The sequence below is a fragment of the Mustela putorius genome, unplaced genomic scaffold, assembly GCF_011764305.1.
Source record: "Mustela putorius furo isolate JIRA1106 unplaced genomic scaffold, ASM1176430v1.1 tig00001472_pilon_pilon_pilon, whole genome shotgun sequence".
Taxonomy (NCBI): Eukaryota; Metazoa; Chordata; class Mammalia; order Carnivora; family Mustelidae; genus Mustela; species Mustela putorius.
Window position 1 is genome coordinate 96,397 of NW_025421756.1, and position 27,182 is coordinate 123,578.

The following is a 27,182-nucleotide window of genomic DNA, read 5'->3' on the forward strand; positions in this document are numbered from 1 at the left end:
AAGCACAGCTCCAAGGAAGTATTATGGTTCAGCCATCCAGATGGGGGAAATGAAGGCTAGGGAGGAGAAAGTAGTTGCCCAACAAAGTCACACAATGAGCCAGTGGCTCCTTACTACTTGCCATTTACCTAGACCCAGGACCAGAATAGGAGGTCTGATGTTCAAGTTGCTCTTTTTTGTTGGAGATGTATAGAATGTCATGGAAGGTCATAGAACATCATGGAATATTAGAGAAATAACTGATCTCAATGATAAGAGTTGGAAAAGATCAAGGAGCTTATACCTTATACCCTGTTTGCAGAGATTAGGTGATAGACTGTCCCAGAGAGGAAAATGGATTAGCCAAGGTCATACAGCAAATCTGAGGTAGAGCTGGAGCCAGAGCCCAGCAGGGGCAAGCCATGTCAGTTCCTGTGCTCCACACACAAGCAGAAGCAACAGTCCTCCTCTGTCCTGTCTAGCTGCAGGATCTTTTCAAAGGCAGATAGGACCCTGTAGAGCAAGAGTGAATACTCCTTCTGAAATGCAAAAATAGCAGGCATTGTTCTCTAATCTTTCCTCTCAACTTAAATCCCCCCACCCTTTTTGATATTCTGAGTTTTAGGGGTAGCGCCTTCTGGATATTCTTGAGCTAGTGGTAGAACTGGATTATTTATTGCCTCAACTCACTAGTTAGTCCTTGGCAGTCACTTACTGTCCTCAGACTAGTTAAGACCCAAGCTGGGGCTGGTCACCTGCCACATCCCAAACACAGAAGCCAGCAATGCTGGTACAGTCCTCCTCACTCCATCTTCAGCCTTGACCTCCAGTAAGGGCCCAGATAAGAATTTTCTCTCAATTTCTAGACTTCTCAGGGACAGGGAACTGCACAAAGCTTGGCTTACCATGAGAAGTTTGAGGGGTCCTCTAGAGACCTTGGAGATCCCCTCTTGTTCCATGAAAGGTGTGAAATTTGGGTGAGTGTCAAACTACAGGAACAGGTCTCTCCAGAGAAAAATGAGAGCAGCCTAGGGCAGTAGCCTGGGGTTCTGAATTCCAAATCCACCCCCCGTCGCTGGCAGGTTAGGTGACCTCAGGGAAACGCTTTCCCTTCTCTGAGCAACAGCAAGCCCTTGGGTAATGGGTGCAAACTGACCTCAACTGTCCCTAAGGGCCCTGGTGCGCCTGAGAGGCCAAAGCTGGGGCATGTACGCTGCAATCGGCTTTCCTGGCAGGTAAGTAATCCGGCTGAACAACCTGGCGGCACGCGCCGGAGAGTCCTATCTCTACAACTAAGGTTGGCCCAGCGAGGCGCCAGGGGGCTTTGCAGTCCCCCAGGTTCCCCAGCCTCTCCGCCCCGCCTCTCCTTGCCCGCCTGTAGCTCTGGAATAAACTGCCGGGTGGCGGCCAGGGCGCCTCAGCACGATTGCACAGCGTCCACGGAAATGGAGTGTGCATGTAAAACCGAAACCGAACTCCAGGGCTCCTGCGAGCCCCATCCGGGCGGGACCGGCCCAGCGAGCTCACTGGGTCGCCGAGCCACAAACCGCCCAGTGTGGGGGTAGGAATGGGGAGTCCGGGCAAGGGGTTCTTCACCCTCTCCGCCCCCCAGCAACACCACGCCCACGCTTATTTGCATTTAAAGGGCAAGGCACCAAGGAAAACAGTGGGCGGAGGGGGACACGCCTTCCCACCGTTGCGATTGGACAAAACGCCTGCCAATCAGGGCGCCGACGCCCCACCCAGTGGCCGTGGAGTCCATGGGGAGGGGATATGGGGGAGCTGCCCCGAGCCTGGGGAAGGGGACCCAGTGCAGGAGGTGACTGGAGCCGTGGCGGCGGCGGCGGCGGCGGCGGCGGCGGCGGCGGGAGCATCGGTGGCGGCGATCTCAGCCTCAGCAGCCTAGGCTTGAGCCCTGGCCAGGGCGGCGTAGCAGACAATAACCGGGCTGGAAACCCGACCCGGCGGGGTAAGCGTTGTGCGCAGCCGGGAGCCTCCGCCTGCCGGCCGTCCCATGCAATCCCGCGTGCTCCGCTCTGGCCGCCTGAAGAGGGGCTTCAGGGGCTGGGCCAGTGGACATCCAGGCCGCTCTCCGTTCCCCCTGGGAACCCGCGTTGAGGACCGGCTGGTGAGGGGCAAAGCAGAGTCCCCTGGGCGCGGGCGACCGCGGCTAGAGGGGGTACAGAGAGCGGGCAGGCAAGCAGGCTAGCCTGGGCCATGCCTCTAGGCTCTCGGGGGAGGCGGGGATGGGGCCCGCACGTGCTACCGCACTGACCAGGGAGGGAAGCCACCAGCCAACACCCGCAGCGGCGTATTTGTAGGCCGGGAGCTCCACAGCTTTGTTGTAGCACATTAGCTGGAACAGCGGTGTTACGTGGGTATTGCTCACGCCAGCGGCCCAGCTACCTCCCCTTGCCTCCCCTGTGCATCCCCTGCCCCTTTCTCCCCTCTGCGGATGGAGCCCGCGCGCTGGCTTGGGCCCAATGGATACTGGCTTTGACATGGATTGGGCTAGCCACACTGTCTGCCTCCTCTCTCAGGGAGCTGAGTTGGGCCTGTCGGCTGCCCACTTAGGATCCTCGGCCTTGTGGGCCCCAACCATCCGCACCCCCTGCTCCTGGGCCTCCAGGCACATCTGGCGCCCGCCCCCGCGGATAGGCGGGCTGGCAACCGAGTTCTTGCTGGACCTTAGTTTAGAACTGCAGCTCAATCTAGTACTTGGGTTAGATCTGCAAGGCTGCTTTGTCCCCACTCACCTCGCCTCATCTCCCCTTGCAGAGCTCTGGCCGCTTTTTTCTCTCCCGCCTCCCGTTTAAAAATAGAGATAAGCATCACGTTGGGGGGGGCAATTTCTGTGCCAGAGGCCAAGGGAGCAATTATTGTAGTAGAGAACGCACCCTCTGGGTCTGTGTGAGAGAGCTACAGAGACAGCCAAACCCTCCAACTTCGCAGTTACTTAAAATACACAGCTTGCTGAGCCGCTGTCATTGTCTACTGCAGACATCTCTGACACTGGTGACCACCTGACTGCAGGACTTTGCTCAAGCTCCCTGGTGAAGAGCGGCTGTGCCCTCCATGCGATCCACAGTCCAGGTGCCCAGGTAGCAACTGGACTGGCCCTGCAGAGCTGGCCTTGATTGGTCAGTCTCATCTTGTCACAGCCCACAGGGTCAAGGGGAGCCTCCTTCTACACACAAACATTTCCCTCTGTGGCTCTGCCAGCCTGCCGCATAGTCATGGGCATGGGCTAGGTGGAGGACACTGTGCTATTGGACTCCCTACCTGAGGACATTTAGCAGAGCCCTTTCCCCCCTACCCAGTGCAGCTCCACCCACCACTGCAGTCACTGCACCATAGTTTGCTTCTGGCAATAAACTCTAGGCTTTTCCAAAGAACAGGAGAGAGGGAGTGACCAAGGGGCCTGGCAAGCTCTTCTTGGACCTTTGACCAGCCTCTGAGGGTGGAGAACCCTGTGGGCTGCAAAAGCGGGGTGTTTGAGAGGAGTAAATCCCTCACTTGTTAGAGGACCTTTGTGACACCAGCCAGGACTACAGATAATACACTATAGTCACTTCTTGCCACTCTGACCAGGCACCAAAGGAAACCAACCCTCTGTTTGCAGCTGGGTATCTCCAGCACAGGGCTGGACCTGCTCTCTGCCCTGCCTCAAACCAACAGCCACCTATTATATCTTTTCTGTATAACTCCCCTCCTCACACCCAAATCCACTTAACTACACTGTGCAAAATCTTTTTCGCTCTCAGGTCCCAACTCTGGGCCCACCTTCTCCTGAGTGTCTTTTCTGCCTGTCTCTTTCAACCCATAATGACCTCTTCTTGCTCAGAACTCCTACAGGCTTGCCTGCATCCCTTGGCTATTTGGGGGCTTAAATTATAATAGGAGGCAAACTATAAGTTTCCCTGCCTCTACTTTGTCTCCCTGATATCATGGATATCTAGATTCTTTCATAACCCCTCCAAGGGGTAAATGAAACCTTGAACTCAGCCACAACCCCCTCAAAGCCTAGCAATGCATAGCAGTTCATGAATGCTCTGGAAAGACTTGCTGTCTTTGTGGAGCTTTCAAGAAGACCTTTATCTCTCCAAGTTGTACTTGTCCTGATCCATATAAAAATGCTTAGAGAAATGATACTCAATGCTCAGATATTTACTGAGTATGCCCAGTGAGAATGGAGAAGGGTGATGGGTTGCAACCACAAGAAAAAAATAAATAAATCATGTCTCCCTTTAACAACAAGCTCAAGATCTGTACTACCCAGGCCTCAGACTACACATATCTTTCGTTGCTAATTCATGAGCCTCGAGACAAACTACTATGGAGAGAGAGGAGAAATCTGTATATGCAGGGTGATTACCCTGGAAACTTCCAGAAAGTAGAGGGGTTTGGCTAGGCATAGTAGTGGCATAAGCAAAATTAGGAATGCGAGGGGGTTGTTGGCAGCCAGGCTGAGAGATATGACTTAGTCTTTTCTGGTTGAGATTGTTGGATTTAAGGTAGAGAGGAGGTTGGTGCCCAGTGGTAGGGATTCTCAAATGCTAGACTGTGGAATGGGCATCTGATCTTGGGAGAATGGGAGAAGGAGCCATTGAAGAATGGAAAACTGGGAGGTTTTGATACTTCCATGTGTGGGTAGAAATATGCCATAATAATATGGGATTTTAGAAAGGGGTCTTCACGATTGGAAAGCATGCTATAAGGTGGAACTGTAATAAGTCACCTTTGGATCTGGACGTAGAACTGAGGGGCAGCTATGTGTGGAGGGAAGTTGTACCATGTTTACTTCTTTTAAGCATTTTGTGGGAGTGAAATTGAAGGAGGGTGCCTAGAGACTACATACCAATGTGGTGGAGGCTAAGTATTCCCCAGGCCTCTGCTGATCCCCATTCTTCCAACTGGACAGGCCTTCAGGGAGCACCAGTTTGGGCTCCTGTGCTTACAAGATGGAAAAACAGTCTTGGAAAGCAACAGGGACTTCCTTACAGTCACACAGCATTTGGGGATGGGCTGCTGCCTCCTGTGCAAGAGCTCTTAAACTGTATCCCACTGTCTCCAATGACCCCTGTTCAATATAAATCTTACTAACCAATCTCTAACCTTCCTCACCTCTTCCATTCCTCAAGAGAGAGGTGCTGGGTTTAGGTTGGGGCCCCCATCTGTAGAACTCTACTTTCCCTTTCATGTCTATTTTGCTTCTTGGTCTTAATCTACAGCCTGTTGGAGGCTGAACGTTTTTGAAGGAGGGGAGGTAGTTGGAAGAAGTTGGAAGTCCAAACATTCTCTCTTAATATAGTGGAAGGGTTAACAATTCCTCAAAAACTGTTACATTTACAGTGGCTGAAAGTGTGTGTATGAGGTGTGGGGGCAGCCCGGCTCTGCTGGTGCAGGGGAATAAGGAAATAAAAACAGCAAGCCTGACAGGTCACTGGCTTGCTTGTAGAAACAAAGAGGGAAAGGGGGCTTCCAGACCTCTCACTTTCAGATTGGCTACTTGAGGCTAGAAGGCTACTTGAGGGCATGCCCAGTGTTATTTCATCAGTTCCCCTGCCTTAATTCAATCCAGGCAGATAAACTAGGTGATAAAGATAAAGCCTCCAGAGGAGGCATTTCCTCCCTGTGTCACTCATTCCTTGGCCACACATCTCACACTGCCAGGAAGTTCTTTCTCAGGGCTAAGCTGAGCCTCTCATGCTGTATATAAACCTTGTATGCTTGCATGTGTGTGTGCATGCATGAGTGTGTGTGTGTGTGTGTGTGTGTGTGTGTGTTTGTTGGGGGGGGTGAGGTTGGGGGCAGCTGGCTATCATTGTTCCTGCTTAACAAACCCCTGAAGATTTCATGGGCATTAAACTGTCTCTCCCCATTCCCAACTACTGTTCTCTGAATTAAATAATTGCCTTGGTCTTGTTCTTCTCTCCTTGGTCTTATTTTTCAAACCTGTGTATGTGTAAGTGTATCTCCAGGAAGAAAGTTAAGGAAACCAAAACCACTGAGGAGGTGCCCGCTGAGTGAGGGTGCATTGCTTCTCCATACCTCCTCTTTTGGGGTTAGGGGATAATTATGGACAATGAAGAAAATAATATGAGAGGCCTTGGTGGCAGCAGAGGTAGGCATACTGGTGCTGCAGGGGCATTTTGGACCTTTTGATCTGCAGTTCTTATTGCAGAGCCTTCAGTGCTTTCATCTCCTACAGTTTTTGTTTGTTTTTTCCCCAAGCAGATACTAATCCAGCTTCTGCAGGCAGGACTCCTCAGCCCTCCCTGCTGCTCAAGGGAGAGAGGGCTGGGCCAGTTCTGTTCTCCCTCCCCTCTGGACATATAGGAAATATTTGCAGGCCAGGCCTAGTGCATTTTGAAAAAATAAAGTGTTGGGCAGTGTTCTGTGGATGGAGGCATGAGGAGTGAGGCTGGGCTGTAGGGCAGTGGTATACTGAGCCCAATCATTAAGGCATTCAGGCCTCCCACTGAAGCCTAGGACCCCCAAAATCACACGGCCCCATCATGTCTCCTCTTTCTGCAGCCACTAGAAAACTGGGCACAGGACTACTCTTCTCCCAGCTTCTCACACAGCCTGGGGCAAGCAGACCCCTAGTTCAGTGTCCCATTTCTAAATGGGGAAGCTTCTAAATGGGGAAACTAAATGGGGAATCTGAGGCCCTTAACAGGGAAAGGATTTGCTCAAGGTTACACAGGAGCATAAAGCTCTTGCCCTTCCTTTCAAGATTTCTTCCTCCAAGTACACTGATACCCTGATTCTGATCCCCTCCCAAGCCTCATTTTCCTTACCTGGCCTCTTATATAGGGTATGGTATATATAGGGAAGTGGATACATGGGAAAGTTCAGGGACTCCATTGTTCATTTAGCCCAGCTATTCCTCTTCAGGCTTTCCTTAGCTGCCTTGTCATCTCTGTCTCCCTGGAGTTAGATCCTCTTATTCTTCATCTGAACTGGGGGGTGCGGAGGGGGTGCCTGTCTTTGATGTCACCCTTGCTGGTTTAATATTGGCATAGTAGAAGTCTTACTAAGCAGGTATGACATCCACCTAAGATATATTCTTCTCTAAGGAAGTTTTGGAGCCTGAAAGGGGAGTATGGAAGAGATGGGTTAGCTCCCAGAAGCCCCATCATTCCAGGTAAGCTGGGCAGGGAACCTTAGCATCCTCAGGAGAAAGTGGGGCATCAAAAAGGCTTACCAGGAAAGCCAATTTCTAGGAGGAAGTGATGCCTGGGTCACCATACCTCCTACACTGGAGAAGTCCCTATGTATTTGGGTCTAAAGGGTAGAGAAGTGAGGCTAGGAAACCTGTAAGGGACATGCAGGGAGAGGGAGTCTGAAGCCCAGGGAAAGGGGTTTGACCCTTTGACGTCTCAGGGGTTTGACCCTGATTCTGTAGGTGGTGTGGAATAATTTGGTAAGTAGAGGAGTGATGCACTATAATCAAGATAATAAAAATGAATCTGGCAAGGGTGTGGGAGGAGATGGAAGAAGGGGAGGGAAGAGATGGGATTCGAGTGTTGTGGCAGGGAAGGACCAAAAGGAGCTCAGCTAAGAGGCTTATGTCCTCTTCAGAGGACATGGACTGGCAGCTGAGGAGCTAGAGTGGTGAAGTTGACTGCAAGAGGCCCTATCACAAGTGTCTTTTATTGAACATCTGCTCAATAACTAGGGAGCAATTTATCCTTTCCATTTATCATCTCTAATTCTTAGTGATTCTGCGTGATAGGTAGCATTTTCTTCATTTTCTAGATAAGGTATTTGAGTCTCAGAGAGGTTAGGCCTTTTTTTCAAACCCCACCACTTGTAAGGGATGAAGCTGGTATTTTAGTTCTGGGCTGACAAACTCCAGCTGAATTTGAAATTCAATTGAACCAGTGTTGTTTAAGCTCCTGCTCCATGCTATCTGTAGCGACTATAAGATGAAAAAGGACCCATTTGAGAGAAATGAACAGATAGTCCCTAGGCTGAGTATGTTAACTCATTTGAGGAGATGGTGGTGGGGAATGGGATCCAAGGAAAGGAGGCCCATTTTGGGGTCCGTGCTGCATCTAGAGGTTATGGGATACTGCCTTGAGAGGAGGTGCTCCTTAATGGTAAGGCTGCAAGTTAGGGGAGATGTGGTTGCAGGGTTAGCTTGGGTATACCTCTGCCAGAAGTCTGTATAGCTTCACAAAAGGATGCCGAGCCAGGCAGCCCTTCCTTCAGGTCCTGAACAAATGGTCTTGAGAGTGGACCTTGGCTGTGGGCTTTAGAAATGATTGATTCCAGTACCAGATCATCTCATAAGTCATTTCCTTTAAATAATAGCATCATATTCTGCATCTTTGTCCCCAGTGGCAAGTTTCTGTTTGAACCTTTTTTGGCACCTCAAAATTATCTCCCAAGGAAAAGGGAAGTAAAGGAATGTGATTCACAATTTGGGAATGGTGGTGGTAGAATTGCTGATGAGGGGAGCAGCCATAGTCTGGGTTGGCAGCCCTTGTATTCTGAAGTCAGCATGCTTTCTGGAATGTGCTAGGTGGGGCCAAAACAGTGGCAGCCAAGTGAGGACTGGAAGTGCTTCAGAGAAAGCTCAGCTTGGCTGGGACAGGGGTGCAAGGGGAGAAGAAGATGATGGCTTTCAGGTAGGAGGGGAACCTGTACAGTCCTTGCTTTCAGTCTTTCTCCTTCAATTGGGAGTTAGCCCTGTGAAGCAAAATGGTATTGGAAGGGGAACTCCAGCAGCCTGGGGGTTGGTGTAGCTCTGTCACATCCCAGTGTGTGGATTTACTCAAGACTTCTCCCGGAGTCTAGATAGTTTCCTGTTCTGTGACAAGATGACAAGGAGTTTGCATCTCCTAATAGGACTGATTAGTGGATTGATGGGAATGGCAAATGGGAGGTGAAGGAGTGGGCTGTGCTTTGTAACCTGGTAAGTGCCCTATTGGGTGAAGGGTGTCTGTTGATTTGCATTTCTTTTTTTTTTTTTTAAGATTTTTTCTTTATTTATCTGACAGAGATCACAAGTAGGCAGAGAGGCAGGCAGAGAGAGAGGAGGAAGCAGGCTACCTGCAGAGCAGAAAGCCCGATGTGGGCTCGATCCCAGGACCCTGGGATCATGACCCGAGCCGAAGGCAGAGGCTTAACCCACTGAGCCACCCAGGTGCCCCTTGATTTGCATTTCTTTTGATGTTGGTACCTTTAACTGAATTTGAATTGTTTACCTTTCTGGCCTAGACTATAGAACCTGGCTAGCTGAAATTCCCAAATAATCCAGAGCTGTTAACCACTAGCTGACTGGAGGCAACATTTTAAGTCCCTGAACATCAAAGGTTGGCTAAAAGAACAGCTAAAGCCTCCTGTGAGATAACTACATAGTCACCCTCATTTACCACTTGGGGCAACTGAGGCCCAAGGAGTTTTGGTGACTTAACAAAAAACAAGGAGTTTTGCTGCTGGAAATTGTCCAACTATAATTTGAAGAAAATATTTTTAAAAATTGGTTGCTATGTTTTTGAGCCTCTGCTATATACTGAATTTTATTTGGTATATATATATATATATATATATATTCAGAGTGTCTCTTAAAACCATTGTAAGGAACAAAACCAATGTGTATATATATATATATATATATATATATACACATTGGTTTTGTTCCTTACAATGGTTTTAAGAGACACTCTGAATAGCCTCGTTTTCCAGTTGAGGAAACTGAAAGAACTTGCTGGATTTCCCCCATGTAGGCAGAGCTGATTATAGTGCAGAACTGGCTGACTCTTGTTGTGGGGAGGACTTCCTATCCTTAGCACTGCTTCCTTAGTTACCATGCCCCCATATGCAAGCACAAGATGGGCGCAGAGTAGTCTTGCCCCCAGGAAAGCTGCTTGGTGGAGGTCTAGGGAAGTATGCTGGTTAAGGTCATGCCTCTGGAGCTACTATATGAATCCACAGACTTCTTTCTTTAACTCTAAGTTGGCTGAACTGGCCCCAGGAAGCTGTGCTGGGAGCAAAATATGTAAGTCTCAGGCTGCAGCTGTTTCCTCCTCACTAAGAAGGATTCCTGGGGCAAGTTTGTGTCTGGTCTTCTGCTTGTGTTTTGAGAGGAAGGGAGGAAAAACAAGTTCTGCCCTAGCAGTCAGCCTTCCACTGGTCCCAGCATGACCTGAGGCTGGTCCTGGGAGCAGAGATGACCATATACCACTCCCTGCCATGAAAGAAGCAACTGCAATAAACAGCAGGGACCACAGAGTACCCTTAGAGTGTTCCCTTACCCACCAGTCCACCAGAAACTTAGCCACACAGGTTGAGAAACCCAAGGGTTGAGGGGCCCTGCATTTGGCAGGACCACTTTCTTGGCAGGAGTCAGCTCCAACCTGAAAGGGTTACAGAGTCTGTCCCTTGCAGTCCTCTTTGCCTTCTGCCCCACTTCACTCTACTGGCCAGTTGATTCTGTGGTCCCAAATAAAGGCACATAGCCCATTAGGGAAGGACAGCAATGGGACCAGGTAGGGTAGCAAGGAGTGGAGAAGGGATCTGGGCCAGAGGTAGCTAGATAGGGCTGGGCTAGGGAGATACCAGCTATGGGTGATCCTTGCCACCTCCTGTTCTGCTGTCTTGGGGAGACATAATAGACATTATGGGTGGCTGTAGGGAGGTACATGCCCTGGGAAGGACAAGGTAGGGAAATGGGAGACAGCAACTTCAAGGCTGGTCCTTGCCATCAAAGATGACACCCTGGTTGTACTTAGGAGGAAGGCCTGAAGTTGTAGGGAGACAATCCCAGTCCAGAGATATGCCTGCCTAGTTCACCCACTCTCACCACACACAGACTTTTTTTTTTTATAGATTTATTTATTTATTTGACAGATGGAGGTCACAAGTAGCCAAAGAAGCAGGCAGAGAGAGAAGGAGAAGCAGGCTCCCTGTTGAGCCGAGAGCCCTATGCAGGGCTCGATCCCAGGACCCTGGGATCATGACCCAAGCCGAAGGCAGAGGCTTTAACCCACCGAGCCACCCAGGCACCACCCCCCACACACACACTTTTAAAACTACCCTTAGCAGAGGACTTTATATAAATCCATGCTCCTGTTTTTAAAATTCCCCACACCTGGCTCTTCCTCAGAATGGCCAAGGCAGCTGGTCCCTCAGGCTCCTCACAGTGAATGCCTTTCCCAAATAAGTGGCCTTTTACATGTGGTCTACTACTTTCTAAGAAACTGGGATCTGACTTGGAAGATGATAATAATAACAGTAATGTTAATCTTTCTCATTTGTACTGCACTTTACTGTTTACAAAGTGTGTTTAGTGTTCATTATGTGATGTAATTCTTATACCACTCTAGTGATCTCCATAAGTTCTCAAGCCTAAGAAGGGTGCCTTGGCCTGTTTAGGGTCCCCTAGCATGGCCTGGAACCCTAACATGTGTTGCGGCTCCTTCCACAACACACTGAAGATTAATGTGGCAGGGAGGGGGACAATGTAGAAAGTAGTGGTCTGGCTTTTACCCCAGTGGAGCCCAGGAGCAAGGTTAAGAGAAGGCCCATAGGAACTGCCTTCTAGCCAGGGCATCAAGTTTCTGGAAAGCAGCCCTCTTTAAGATTCAGTTTGCCTAATCCCTCCATTCCTGGGAACTCCATCCCCAAACCCAGCAGGGAAATTCAGCCTTCTGTCCACAAGGATGTTTATGCCTGTGAGGTTTTTCTCTTGGCCCTTGGTCTTCCTGATGCCCAGCCATACTTACTAGTCTCATTCATCCCTTCCCCTAAATTATTGCCATTTCTACTAACTCCTGTCTGACAAGGCCTAGATTGAATGCCTTCTCCTCAAGGTAGCTTTTCTGAGCCTGGGGGCTATCTTTCTGCTTTTCAGATTTATCCTGGGATATGATAGCTAGGTATAAAGAACAATATTCCACCATGCATCTTAAGATGGGGGAATCTTCTTTAAGACCTGTATTATGTTGTATCCTACATATAGGTACTCCCCACAAAAGCTCTAGCTAGGGGTTCTCCCTTCTTGGCCTACCTTGCAAAACTAAGCTCAATGTCTATTACTTACCAAATGTTTAGGAGAGGTTGAGTTTCATAAATTCCACAGAGGGGAATACAATTTCATAAACAACTCCACTACTGCTGTCCCATCTCTCCCATGTCTAGCACCATAAATGACAACACTGTCAATATTTTCAGGGTTGAAATAAAAACATCTCTGTATTTATTTATTTATTATTATTAATTAATTAATTATCTATCAGATAAGATGATAGGGCCCCGCTTCCCATCCTATCCCTGAGGAGAGGACTCTGAATTATTGTGTGTGTGTGCAGGATTGTATATTTTGAGGTGATGGTGGCAGTGTTTACTGTAGGGATAACTCTTGTGGGGGAGAGGGAGCTGAGCTGGAACAATATCATGTAAAAATATGTCATCCAGGAAAAAAAAAACCAAACCCTAACCTGAGCAAATGACATTACTTATCTCTACAGAGAAGGGATCAGGTGATATCTTTTCTCTTTTATTTTCTGGATAACCAGCCATTATCTTGCTCCAAGTTTAATACTCAGTTATGCAGAGTACTCTTGATGGAAGGCTGGTCACACTGATAGTTCAACTGTCAAGCCAAGCAAGGCACAAAATTAATGTTTGCAGGACAGGATCAGGGGTTCCAGGAAGGTTCCTCCAATTAGGTCAGGGGCTAGTTAAGCTGCCAGTCTCTCTACCCCCAGTGCTGGTCCATAATCTTCCACTGCAGGTGAATATGTGAGTCTTTATCACTGTTGCAAACAATTATAAGGTTGATATGCTGACAAACTACTCCCGGGATACCAGCAGGGCTTGCCTGTCTCTTTCTGGTTCCTAGCAGTTGTTTTGCCTCCTTTCTTTACCCTAGCTCCCTGTCTAATAGTGGCTATCCTACAGAGAAGGGACACTGTGGTGAGGAACTTTCCAGAGATAGGTCATCAGGTTTTAGCAGGCTGGTCATTGATCCATCTGTCAACCAGCTGGAGTCACTAGAATGAATATATCAGACTTGGGGTGGAGGACATGTGTTGGGGTGGATGGTGAATAGTCATTTTTATTCCATCCCTGTGGCATTTGGATGTTTGGAGAATTGAGAGACCAGAAGGGTGTGCCTTATACCAGGTTTATTTATTTAATAGCTGTTGAGAGCCTAACTTCTAGGCTAGGAACATGAATCATGTGGAGTTAGGCCTTCAAGGAGTTCCGTTTCTAAATAGGGAGCTAGATGGGGGCCAAAATAATGAAGGCAGTAGAGAAGAAATAGTTTTCCTCACAATTCTAAAGTGGAACATGGGGTTACAGTTGCCAAGAGCCACATTAAAAATTTTTCCCAGCAGAACAGTCAATAGAATCTGACCTATACCTACCCCTCACGTAACCATTATGAGGAGCAAGTATTGCTAGGCCTCTTGGACCAAAGATACTGAAGCCTAGAGAGTGCCTTGTCTCAAAACCACCATGTGCTTTTAAGCAGATCCTGGATTGCAGCTCTGGAATATGGATCTGTGAGGTTCCTATTCTGGGTTTCTGAAGATCTGAGCCTATGCATGTAGGCAATCTAGGGAGCCTATGGAGAAGAGGTGAAACTTCAGGTATACTTTTTCTTTCTAGCCCCAGGAAAAATGTCAGTGAGAACCCAGACTAATGTGAAATTGAGGCTTGGGTCCTGCAGAGACCAGTGAGGACTCAATGGGCTATTTTGCCAAATGATCTTAAAAAATTCTGTCATCAGAGCTGACCTCCCTGCTGCCTTTCCAGCCTCCCCCTACCTTAACCCTTTGATAATTCCTCCTGCAGTCAGTAGCACAAGTGAGTATTTCCCACATCTGCAGATCCCCCGGCCAGTGTTATAGGACTAGGGTGGACTGAAGGGAATGAACCCAATGAGGGGCTGGGGTGATGGCTATCTGTTGTTTTAATGTAGGGTTTTGTTGCCTTGGGGCCAGAGGAGGCTGACCCAGCAAGCCAACCATATGGAATGCATTAAGTTTTTCCTACATTTTCTTTTACTTTCTTTCTGGTTCTGGTTCCTCTCAAGTCTGAAATAACAGACACCTGTGAAAACAAACCCAGCCTGGCTGCTTGCTTACCAGTATACTCTATTTTTTTCCCTCTATTTTATCTCCTCTAGATCCAACCGGGATGCTTCCTGACTGATGATGTAACACTGTTTGGAAGCCAGAAGGCTGCTTTTCCAGCTGAACATACCTGAGTTGTCCCCATCACCATGGAGACTGGAAAGGATGAAGCTTCTCAGGCCAAGGAAGCAGTAGCCTCTATGGACCCCCAGGACCAAAGGGCAGAGAAAGGAGCCAAGAACAAGGCAGCTGAGATAACAGAAGGGACAGTATCAGAGCCACCATCATCTGGTCCAAGTAGGCTGAGGAAAACTGCCATGAAACTTTTTGGTGGCAAGAAGGGCATCTGTACCCTACCTAGTTTCTTTGGAGGAGGGCGAAGCAAAGGTTCTGGCAGAAGCTTCTCCAAGAAGGATCTTAGCAAGAGCAAGACCCACGATGGCCTGAATGAAGCAGCTTGTGGCCCTGAAGATATTGTCAGTGAAGGAACCAGCTTTGTCTTACCCTTGCCTGAATCACCCTGCCAACTTCCTAGTTCCCAGAGTGCCCATGGGGTTTTGGAGACCGGCTCCAGATGCAAGACATCTGCATCTGGAGCCACAGAGAAAGCTGGGGCTGAGAAGGCTCCTTCTGTGCCCAAGCCAAAGAAAGGACTGAAAGGTTTTTTCAGCAGTATCCGCCGTCACCGGAAAAGCAAGGTCTCTGGGGCTGAACAAAGTGAGCTAGGTTCCAAAGGGCCTCAAGGGGCCAGAGCCAGGCCTCAGGAACATGTGAACTCAGCCATTCTGGCCCATACTGAGGATATCCTCCAAGCCCCCAGAAAGGAAAATGCCAAACCCCAAAATTCTACTGGGCCAAAAGTTACTTTAGTACCAGAGCCTTCTCCAGCAGTCACTGAGAATACAACCTATAAAGATCCAGAAAAACCAAAGGAGGCCTATGCCTCAGCACTTCTGCAGCCCAAGCCTGCCTCTGAATCCAGTGGCCTAGAGGAGTACCACAGTTCAGAAACAGGGGAGAAGGTGGAGGCAGAAGAGGTAAATCCACCAAATGGCCATGTTGGGGACCAGCTAAGCCTCTTGTTTGGGGATGTCACATCCCTGAAAAGTTTTGACTCACTGACAGGTTGTGGTGACATTATAGCAGAGCAGGACATGGACAGTATGACAGACAGCATGGCCTCTGGAGGCCAGAGGGCAAATCGAGATGGGACCAAGAGAAGTTCCTGCCTGGTGACCTACCAAGGAGGTGGGGAGGAAATGGCCTTGCCAGATGATGATGATGAGGAAGAGGAGGAGGAAGAGGAGGAAGAGCTGGAATTAGAGGAGGAAGAAGAGGGTGCCAAGGAGGAAGAAGATTATGACTTAGAATATCTGTGGACAAGTGCCCAGGTATACTCAAGGTCCAATCTGAATTTGGGCTACCATCCCATCACATCCCCAGGCCACCATGACTACATGCTTCTAGACTCAATTCGATCTTATCCTGGCTTAGCCCCTGGGGACCTTTTGACTCCTCAGAGTGACCAGCAAGAGTCTGCCCCAAATAGTGATGAAGGTTATTATGACTCCACAACACCTGGATTTGAGGATGATTCAGGTGAGGCCTTGGGGCTTGTCCGCAGGGATTGTCTGCCCCGAGACAGCTACAGTGGAGATGCCCTGTATGAGTTCTATGAGCCAGATGATAGTCTTGAGATCTCCCCACCTGTAGATGACTGTCTTTATGACCTTCATGGTCACAGCTCTGAGATATTTGACCCCTTCTTGAACTTTGAGCCCTTTTCTTCCTCTCGGCCACCTGGGGCAATGGAGACAGAGGAAGAACGGCTAGTGACCATCCAGAAACAGTTGTTGTATTGGGAGCTTCGGCGAGAGCAGCTTGAGGCCCGAGAGGCACAGGAGGCACGTGCCCGAGAGGCTCACACCAGGGAGGCCTATACCCAAGAAACTCATACCAGGGAGACCCATGCCCGAGAAGTTCATGTCAGAGAGGCCCAAGACCGAGAGGCCTATGCCAGGGAAGCCCAGGCCCGAGAGGCCCATGCTCAAGAGTCTCAAGTCCAAGAGGTTCAGGCCTGGCAAGAGAAGCCCATCATGGAATATCAGATGAGGCCTTTAGGCCCATCAGTGATGGGCCTGGTAGCAGGGGTTTCAGGGGCCTCTCAGACTTCCCATCGGAGAACCACCTCAGCTTTTCCTGCCACTGCAAGCAGTGAACCAGACTGGAGGGACTTCCGTCCTCTGGAGAAGCGTTTTGAAGGAATCTGCTCCAAGAAAGATCAAAGTACCTGTCTGATGCAGCTCTTCCAAAGTGATGCTATGTTTGAGCCAGATATGCAAGAAGCAAGCTTTGGAGGCTCTCCCAGGAGGGCCTACCCTACTTATTCACCCCCTGAGGAGCCAGACGAAGAAGAAGTTGAAAAGGAAGGGAATGCCACTGTGAGTTTCTCACAGGCCCTTGTGGAGTTCACCAGCAGTGGGAACATCTTCTCTAGCATGTCCTGCAGCTCTGACTCTGACTCATCCTTCACTCAAAACCTCCCTGAACTTCCCCCTATGGTTACTTTTGATATTGCTGATGTGGAACGGGATGGGGAAGGCAAGTGTGAAGAGAATCCTGAGTTCCACAATGATGACCTTGCAGCCTCCTTGGAAGCTTTTGAGCTAGGCTACTACCAGAAACACACATTCAGTAACTACCATAGCCGATTCTACCAAGGTCTGCCCTGGGGTGTGAGCAGTCTCCCTCGCTACTTGGGACTGCCTGGCATGCACCCTCGGCCTCCACCGGCTGCTATGGCCCTCAACAGAAGGAGTCGCTCCCTGGACACTGCGGAAACCTTGGAACTGGAGCTCTCCAATTCCCACCTTGCCCAAGGGTACACAGTGTCTGATGAGCTTCATGCTCAGCAGGAAGATTCAAATGAAGAGGAGGAAGAAGAATGGGGCAGAGACAGTCCTTTGTCCCTTTATACTGAACCACCAGGGGCCTATGACTGGCCTGCCTGGGCTTCCTGTGCTCTCCCAGTGGGACCAGGCCCTTCCTGGATAAGTCCCAATCAGTTGGATGGGTCTTCTGGCCAGTCTCCATATGCCTGCCAACAGGCAGCCTGTTGCATACCTCCTGTGGCCATGTCAATGTTGCTGTCAGTACCAGAGCTAGAGCCAAGGGCACCTGGGATATTCAAGCCTCAGCTATCTCGGCCTACACACCTACCCTTGCCCATGGTCCCTTGTTATAACCTGCAGCCACAGGCCTCTCAGAGTGTGAGGGCCAGGCCTCAAGATATGTTGCTGCCTGTCGATGAGCCCAGTTGCTCCTCTAGTTCTGGAGGATTCAGCCCCAGTCCTCTGTCCCAGTCCAAGCCTGTGGGCGTCACTTATGGCATCCCTAAGCTGCCCAGGGTCCAACCTGAGCCCCAACAGCCTCAAACCATTCACTACAGGGCTTCCAGCCTTGACCTGTCAAAGGAGATGGCTGAGCAAGGTGCCTCTCTCCCCCTTCCCACCAGTTACTCCTCCACTGCTGTGAATGGAAAGCTAGATGAGTAGTCGTCATCTGTTCTGGAGTGGGGGCATGGAGCGTGAGCATGTGAATGGGGATCAGGGGTTGGGCAGAGGGGAGGGGGGGATGGGGGTTGCTATTTAACTTGAAAATCCTTTTGGCCAAGGAAAGCTCCTGTGAGTTTTTGCCTTTGTTTTCCCACTTCCCTCTTCTGCCAATCTGTGGTTACGTTTGGCTTGAGTACATCTGCCCCAGAAGGCTGCTGCTGCTCTGTTGATTCAGCTTGTCCTTTTGGGGTTTCTTGTTACTCATGCAGGATTTGGGATGCTGTACTTCTGTGCCTATTCCAGTTGCCCAGTTAGTGCAATATATATATATATATATATATATATATATATATATATATATATCTATCTCACGCATCCTTGACACAGGGTGAACCCTTAGTACCCCTGCCATGCCCCTACATACAGTGAATAATGAGCCACTGATGAGCAGCCAGGTCTGTACTGCTTCCCACTTGAGGACAGGGGGCTTGTTTGCTGTTAACAAGGTGAGGTAATGGTACGGATCTTCCCCACCCCCACTGCCTTCAGTCTTGGCATAGCTGTTCCATTACGTCAGATGATTATAATCTATTCACCCCAGCTAGCTGTCCTTAGAGAGGATCAAGTAGCATGTGTCTCACTGCCTATTTCTGTGGACTTTGGCATTGTAACCAGATGGGGGCCTTTTAATCTGGTCTGCCGTAACTTGGGTTAAAGACAAAAATGCTGTCCCCTTAATGGAATGATCAATGATCAAATTCATTCAGTTGCAAACAGAAAACAAAATAGAGTTCTAGAGTAGATATTGCCATAAAACTTGAGTTGTGGAATGATAGAATTTGTTCCCTTCTTCCTCTCTTAAGCTTGTGATGTCTAAGTTATGGACACTTTTGAATTTTTCTTTTACTCCAAAGGAAACGTTCATAATCTCATCACAAGGAACATATTCTTTTATTTGAGAAACAGGAAGAGAAGCAGCCTAAATTAGCCTTGGCTATAGGGGTCAGGATTTTTGCAGTTTGCAGGAAAGGATAGGAAAGGGAGGTCCATTTGTCCCTGCTGGCAAGAGAGATTTTTAGATATTGCAAAGCTCAAGGTAACCCAGTTTTTTAGAAGAGAAAATAGTTTCTCCCCCAGAAGCAAAAAGTTCCTTAATCCTTGCCCACCCCTTCCTTTGGATGCTGTAAAGAGGCTCCAGAGGCACCAGGCTAGCACTCCCAAGAGACAGGATACCAAAGGCATCTAGACTGATGTTCTGGTTCTCTAAAGAGCTTTCATCTTCTAATTAACCAAGTCCTTAGCATCCTCAAAGGACCAGCCTTCTTTAGAGGAAGCATCTGCCCTCACTGCCAAGATGCAAGATTCTGATTTGCATGGCAGTTGCAGTCCTTTATGGAATGAATAGTGTACTCACTTCTCCATCCACAGGTTTCATGTTAAACTAGCTTGGAAATACTGGTGAAGAACAGTTGCTGTCAGGAAGACATTGCAACAGGCTAATCTAACCTGGCTCAGCCTTTCATTAATCACCAGTAAGAGAGGGTTCCTTTTAATTTCTTTATTGGAAATAGAAAATGGAACATTTTTTTGCCTGGATGCATTGACCCAAATTATAATCCTTGCCTCCCTGCCCCTGTCCCTTATCCCACTTATCTCCATGTCTGTTATGAGAAGAGGTCAGCAGGGCTCTTGGGAACAGAGGCTGTTGACTCCCTGAGTCAAGGGGGCAGATTTTATGGCAAACATCCTCTTGCCCAGGGAATATATTTGTGCTGGTTTTTATCACCATTTCTCAGATTGGGGTTGTCAGTGCTCCTCCCCACAAAGAGCAAACCTATTTGATAAAAACTTCACCCCTGGAAGTAACACATGAGTTTTTGTGGCACTAACACTGTTCAAAGGACCCAAACTAACTCTCCAGGCTAACTCCATCTGCATTGTGAAGAATACATAAGTCATGGAGTTGGAGAAAGAGAGCATGAGGAAGGTCCTCCTTACCCCAAGCACAGCATTCCAGGAGAGAAGTGCCCAAATTCCAACCATCTGGCCTCTTATCAAAGCTGCCATGGGAGGGTGGGGCTGATATAGGCCTGGCTGTTTGGCAGGAAGTAAACACCAAATGCCTTTACAACAGGGGAAACCCCACTACTTGCCTCCTCTCTCTCTGCTTGTCCTTCAGGGCAGTTCAAACTCCTATCTGCATGTGGACTGTGCCAGCCACAGCAGGTAGGAGAGCCATCACCAACCTCCAGAGCCTGCTGGCCTCCAGCCTGTCTGAGAAGAGAAAAAGTAGATGGTCAGACTTTGGCCAAGGGCAGAGGGTTGCTCTCAGTGAAAAGAGGGCCATAAGAGAGGTGCTGACCTTGAGCGGAATAGTCATTGATCATCCTGACACATTTTTCTGGGCTTTGGAAAGTCAAATACAGAGCAGGGCCTAGAACTGAGCAACATCTCATGGTTTGGACAACATTGCTGTCTGCAAGTTCTTTCAATGTCCTTGCCAGCCCAAGGACACCAAAAGAGAGATGGTCAAGATGCATGGCTGCAGAAGCAGGCTCCTTTGAGTCTCACTCTATATCCAAGCAATTGATGGCCAAATACTATTTGCAACCTGAAAGAGAAGGGAAGATCTAGCTGGGGACATGTGTTGATGGCAGCACAGGCTGACACTGGGAGAGCCAACTAATCTCGAGTCCTCTCCCCAAACATAGCCAGGGCTTGCTCGGTTAGCACCAGATAGGCCTCAGACTACTAAAGGTGTTGATGTCAAGCCCACATATCTTAGGCTGTGACCAGATGAACACCATATCTGCATTGCAAGGTACTGGGATAATGCTTGTGGATGTGATTTCAAAGGAAGATATGATTGGAGAGGAGGTGTCTGCTGTTATCTTGCTACCCAGCAGGCTTATCTAGTGCCAGACAGCTCTGTTCTTGAGAATTCTCAGAGGAAACCAGTCCGTGGGAGAACAAGTGACTATGGATAGAGAAGGCCAACTAGCAGGCTTCTTTCAGGGCTACCAGTTTCTCAGTGCTTTAGCACCTTCAAGGAAGCGCTGCCTTGGGGCACTCAACTTGGACACCTGTTCATAAGCCTCATGGGCTAAAGGCTTTGGTAAACACTATTTTCTCTTCTTCCTCAATGCTATACCAAGCAGGGAAGTAGCTTCCTACACCCAGGATGTGTTCCTCTCCTGTTGCCAGCAACTTTCCCACCCTTGCCAGTGCCACCACCCTACCCACCCTCGGCCCCTGGGCCCAGTTGCTAGAGGGAGGCATGGGGGGATTTAGCAGGGAGACTTCAAGTTTACCCATGTGTATGTTACATCTAAGCTATATATATATATGTATATATATATATGCACACACACATACATATACACATATATATTCAATTATCTATTTTTATATTGTTTGAATTTTATATTCATGGAAAACAATGTTTATCAATTGTTCTTTTCTGATATATTTTATTTTTAAGTGGTGCTGTTTACAGTTTTAAACAAAACAAAGATGACACAAAAATTGCTGCTGCTTGTGCAGAGGGCTAGCATCTCAACCGCCTAGGGTCCTCACTCTTTCCCCTCTCCTCACACCAATGTATCTTACTGTCCATCCCCTCCCTTCACGATAGGGACAGCAAAAGATGCCCAGGTACTATGACAAATGCCAGGTGTCTCAGGCATGGAGAACCTGGTAGATAACATGTTTATGGCTTTATTTTTTCTTTTGGGCCCTGCCCCTTCCCCATGTGTAGACTGTCTGAAAGTACCCATCCATCCCCTCTCCCTTCTCTCTCTCCCCGTGTCCTTTTTATATTTTGTGCTTTCATTTTGAAATGATTCCCCATGTGCTATTTGTCATGCCAAGTTTCTCCAAAGGATCATTTTGGGGACATTCTCCACCCAGTGGAGTTTCTATCATGCCCCCTTTCCCTGAGAAGCTGAGGAGGCAGATAGCAGTGATGCTTCAACCACCATGAATTGGCCATCTCATTGGGGAAACCCTTTCATGGGACTTTCTAAGAACTCAGTTGACATTTGCCCACAAGAGATGTTGGAGAACTCCTTGACCCCTTTTGCTGCTTTGGGAGTTCCTCTCTCCCTACCCATTTCTCCTGCCTTGTCCTGCTCAAGTTCACATATGAATGGTATTAGGGGGAACAGTGACTATCAGGGTTAATGTCTTCCTGGCCCGATTCCCACTTTCCTATCCTACAGTCACTCCAAAGAAGAAAATCCACATGGCATGTATATGTGTGAGGCTTGGGCCTGCTGAGAGACGGGGCTTTAATTATTATTCTTATTATTGGTGCTTATTTTCCCTGCTATATATGGGGGTGGGGTGGAGATGAAACCAGGAATGCATATTTAGCTCATATTAAATACAGTGGCTGGAAGACAGAAGAAATTGGTAACTGCAGTATATAGTCACCCCAGGTGTAAGAGTTTTTTTTTCTCTCCCAGTGTAAAATGGGGAGCATGGTCCTGGATGTGCCCTAGCTTCTCCTTCCTGCTCCCTGAGACATTACATAATTGTCTGGATTATGATCTCTCAAATCCTAGCTCATTGACACCTGGATATCTTGATGCATTGCCTATTTGTTACAACGTATATTTCTTTTGCTGAATGCTAATAAACTGGGTTCAAGGACTCCTCCATCTTCACAAAAGTGCATTCTTGTGGCTTGTTCCACAGCAGCATGCCTGTGACCCATGGTTGTTGGGTTTGCCCTTGAAGCGAAAGGGAGAAAGCAAGGAGGTTGGCATGGGCTGGGGGTCACTCACTGGGGAAACAGAACCCAGAGCTGAAAGTAAAGTAGAGGAAACTTCAGTTCTTCATCCAAGTCATGCCCTACATCTGTCTGATACTTTTCACATTTTGAGAACTTCCAGGGGCTGGTTAGCACTTCTAAAATTAGCCTCAGTTCATGCAAGTGTGCTGGCATCCCCACCAGCCAGGAGGGAGAGGTGTGGATCTCCTACAGACAGCTCCATCTAAAGGAAAGTACTAATGTACTCTTCAGGCAAGCTGCAGGAATGGTGTTCTTCACCCAGGTTTATGCTGGAGACGCTTCCTGGGTAGCTGTCTGCTCCACCTATTCATCTGTGGGGTTGAGTAGGAAACATGTATTTTACCCTTGGCTCTTGATAAGCCAGGACTTAACACCTGCCAGTGGGCTCCCTTGAGTTCTTCCCAATTGCAATGGCCAATCCGGAAAGCCTGAAATAGTAGCTGCTTGAAACTGCTATAGGCTGTAGAGAGTACTGCCACAGACATATAGGAAAACACTCTGGGTTCCTTCTGAGATTAGCAGTTTGGTAACCCCAGCACCTCATGAATCAAGCAAAGCCAAAATAAAAGCAATTTAATGAGAGAAAAGAGAGAAGATCCTGGGAGGGGAGTTAATAATTCATAGATATTGAATTGTCTACCAGGGACTGCTCCTGGAAGGAAGAGGGTCAAGATTGTTCAGAGAGTGTTTGTAGCAAGACCTTCTAGGAAGGTCGTTACATCCATTGGGAATTCAAGGGGTTGTATGGTATGGGATGCCTAAATATCTGCCTCAGTTTGCAGCCCTCATTAACCAATTGGGCTTGGGAAAATCTGTTCTTCTGAGTTTCACTTTCCCCATCAATAATGTATGGGTGGCATGGGCATAAGACTAGTTTCCATATGCAAGTAGAAGACTGGTCTACCGCAGCGTAAACCAGGGAACTTTTTCAACTGCCTAAATCCAGCACTCCCCACCCTTTTCTGACTCAGATGGCCTGGGTTGAAGATCTTTTCTGCGATGTGGATCCCATATGACTGGTGCTTTGTACCTGCTGGACAAGATAAGTGGTAAGAGCTCCTCCTGTTCTGCTGTGACTGATGGCTGCCTTCATTGTGACCCACTGCAATATTGAAAGGGGATGTTAGTGGAGGGAACCTCCTAAGACCTTCCTTAGATCACCAGGGAAACCATCTTGGTCAGCTCCAGTCCTGTTCTCTGATCTGCTTAAGGACTGGGGTGTGCATGGTAAACAGGCTCTCTTTGTTCCCAGGATCTGTTTAGAGCAGAAGTAAACATGACAGATAAGATACCTTTGTACAAATCTTTTGGAGGATGTTGTGGGTAAACTGCTAGCTCCCCACTGCCCCCAACCTTACTGGGCTATGGGCCTTACTGGCCATGATCTTTCTCTAGGTAATTCTTACACTTTAGCTGGGCTGCATGGCTTCTGAAATCCAGACCTGGCCAATAAAATCAAGTGACCTGAGGGTAACACTTTCTAGTCTGCAACTTCTTTTCATCCCCATTATCTTTTTTTTTCTTTTTTCCATGTATTTAAAAAATTTAATTAAATTTAATTTTATTTTTTCAATGTTCCTGAAGCAGGTGGGTAGAGCAGATGATCTCATTTCCACTTTACAGAGGTGGAAAAGGAGTAATGGAAAAGTGAAATGACTTTCTCATGGTCATACAGAACATTGTAAGTCAAAGTGAGAAAGAGAATGGTCAGGTAGGGGTGAAAGATGTGGTGGAAGAGAAGGATTACTGCTAATAATCCTCAAGGCCTGAATGAATAATATCCTTGGTATATGAAGGCACTAGACACTTTAGCCGCATTATCTTGTGTAATCCTTACCTTATGTACATTTTATGTACATTTTAAGATGAGAAAACTGAACCTCAGAAGGGTTAAGACCCTTACCAAAGTTCACACAGACAGATAAGTGGACTCCAAATCTCCTGCATTTTTCTATCATACGTGTAATCAAGCTTCTGGTTTGTTGCACATTAGAGATGCTAAGGGTGAATCCAGCAGCCTGTGCAAAGTGGGAGAGTATCCTAAAGCTAAAAGGAAACTCTGGATGCCTCCTTATTCCACTGGGCCCAGCCCACTCTCCCACCCCAAGCCCAGATCAGAGGCCCTTAGTCCTGGGAGGGACTCCCTTCCCCCACTCCCACCCCCAGCCTTGGATCTCTGGGAATTTTTCCCAGCCAGGTAGGCCCACTTAATCCTGCTAATAAGTGGCCTGAGAATTATGATGAATAGCAGAGTGAGTCAATAAACATGAGCACTTAGATGCCTGGAGAAAGGGCCTCCCACCACTCAGACCATCAACTGGACCACTGCCTCATGAAGAGGTACTTAATTGTAAATCACTTAGTAGCCGCAGTGGGAAATAGTCTCATTCTCTGGGAGAATAACTGCTGTCTGATGGACTCTTGAAGGCTGCTGTCCTCTGCTTTTTCAGTTTCTTTCCTGCTTTTCTACTTTCTCTTTCTGGATGCTTGAGCACATTTGTTCTCCCAGAACATGGAACATCTGATGAGGTTTCCCAAGGGCTCCTGTGCAGCACCAATTGCTTACAGGAAGTGGATGCTCTGCCTGGCCACAAATGCTGGATTAAAATTAATGTTATGTTCTTCAAGAAAACAAAAATGGAACGGGCATCTATTTCTGTCCACAAACTCAGATGTGGGTAGGTAATAAATAGTCCTTTGTTTTGTGGCTTAATTATGACTTCAAACTCTCCCATCCTAATGGGGAAGCAAAAAATTTCATGTCAGTCACCCCTTCAAGGGTGGCACTGGAATTCAGGGGACACTTGTGGCACACAGAAATTAGGCCAAAGGAAACTAATCTCTAACCTATTTCAATCACCACTAACACCCTCATTTTCCATGCTATCAGTGGGAAAGGGAAAGCTGAGAGCCCTAGAGACTTAAATTCTACCTCCCTCTAGGTTCCTTAGAACCATCTCCTCCCCATCCTTAAGGATCTGCACTCAAGCAGTGCTTAAGTTCCTACTACTCCAGGCCCAGGTACTCCTCCTTTTTAGGTGAGGCTGAGAGAGATAGGGATCTATCATATTTCTTTCTCTTTGGGTTTTCTGGTTCCTCTTCCTTTTCCTTTATGACAGTATGTAATCAATGGCATTTTCAGGCTTTTGTAAGAGAATGATAGATTTGGTCACTTCAGGTTGGTTCTGCTTTCTGCACTGTGAAATCCTTTTGCAAGAGATCTGTCAAGGGCCTGGTTACCTCCAAGGTGCAGGGGAATAGGGAAGGACATAGAAGCACAACAGACACAAACAAATGTGAATATTTCTAGAAAACACCCTGCCACAAAAATACAGCTTTATTGAAAAAAAAAATTTCACTGTTCTAAAATTCAGAACACTTTGATATTAGTCCCTGCTCTGTCGGCAACTGATGGAAATTTCTGATGGTGATTTCTCAGAGCCTCAGTTTATTGTAAATGAGGAGGCTGGAGAACATAGAATCTTAAGCTACAGTCCTTTTCTTACCCTTCCCATTTTGATGCTTAAATTCTTCCTATACCATCTATCCTTTTCCCGCTCACCTTCACTAGCATAGATTCCTGGGGCATTTTTAATGCCCAAGAGATGCCTTCTTTTTTAAACAATTTTTTCTTTATTTGATTATAGTTGACCCACAATGTTATATTAGTTTCACATGCACACATAGCAATTCAACATCTTTGTATGTTATGCTATGTTCACAAGTGTTGCCAGACAACACTATCCCAATATCACTGACTATATTCCCTATGCTGAAACTTTTATTCCCATACCTCATTTATTCCAAACTGGAAGCCTTATCTCCCACTCTTCACCCGTTTCACCCATTCATTCTCTTACCCCTTTTCCCTCTTGCAACCATCATTGTTGGAACATCATCATTGTTCTCTATATTTACAGGTCTGATTCTGTTTTTGTATTTTTAAACTAATTTGGGGTTTTTTTGGTTTGTTTATTTATTTTTTAGATTCCACATGTAAGTAAAGTCATATGGTATTTGTCTTAGTCTGACTTATTTCACTTAACATAATACCCTCTAGGTCCATCCATGTTGTCACAAATGGCAAGAACTCATCACCTTTTTTTAAGGTTGCATAATATCCCATTGTATATATATATACTGCATCTTTATCCATTTATCTCCCAGTGACACATAGGTTACTTCCTTATCTTGGCTATTGTAAATAATACTGCAATAAATATGGAGGTGCATGAAACTTTTCAAATTAGTGTTTTCATTTTCTTTTAGTAACTATCTAGTAATGCAATTACTGGATCATATGGTTTTTCTATTTTTAAATTTTGAGGAACATCTATACTGTTTCAACAGCAGCTGTACCAATTTATATTCCCACCAACAGTGCACGAGAGTTCTTTTATCTCCATATCCTCACCAACACTTATTTCTTGTGTTGTTGGTTTAAGCCATTATGACAGTTGAGGCAATATCTTATTGTGGTTTTGTTTGCAGTTCCCTGATAATGAGTGATGTTGAGCATCTTTTCATGTTTCTGTTAGCCATCATGTGTCTTCTTTGGAAAAAAAAAATCTACTCATGTCCTCTGCCCATTTTTTAATTGGATTTTTTTTTGGTTTTGAGTTGTTAAAGTTCTTTATATTTTTAGAGTATTAACCCCTTATTGGATATATCATTTGTAAATATCCTGTCCCATTCAGTAGACTGCCTTTTGTTTTGTTGATGATTTCCTTCTCTGTGCAAAAGATTTTTTTTTTATTT

The 27,182-nt window shown here is 47.2% G+C and overlaps 1 protein-coding gene across 2 annotated transcripts; it reads left to right on the forward strand.

Annotated features, from left to right (window-relative positions):
* Nucleotides 1-1,716: 1,716 nt before the first annotated feature.
* On the forward strand, nucleotides 1,717-22,296 carry AMER1 (APC membrane recruitment protein 1). Of its 2 annotated transcripts, none has more exons than XM_004781251.3 (2): nucleotides 1,717-1,948; nucleotides 14,129-22,296. In XM_004781251.3, the coding sequence occupies exon 2, from the start codon at nucleotides 14,225-14,227 to the stop codon at nucleotides 17,627-17,629; it is 3,405 nt and encodes a 1,134-aa protein (XP_004781308.2). In that variant the 5' UTR covers nucleotides 1,717-1,948; nucleotides 14,129-14,224; the 3' UTR covers nucleotides 17,630-22,296. The 2 variants fall into 2 exon arrangements, with proteins under 2 accessions (XP_004781308.2, XP_012905817.2); XM_013050363.2 differs by lacking the exon at nucleotides 1,717-1,948 and adding an exon at nucleotides 1,977-2,107.
* The last annotated feature ends 4,886 nt before the right edge of the window (nucleotides 22,297-27,182 follow it).

Excerpts from the sequence above, each read along its gene's own strand:
- AMER1 (XM_004781251.3), top strand. The coding sequence starts at position 14,225 with ATGGAGACTGGAAAGGATGAAGCTTCTCAGGCCAAGGAAGCAGTAGCC.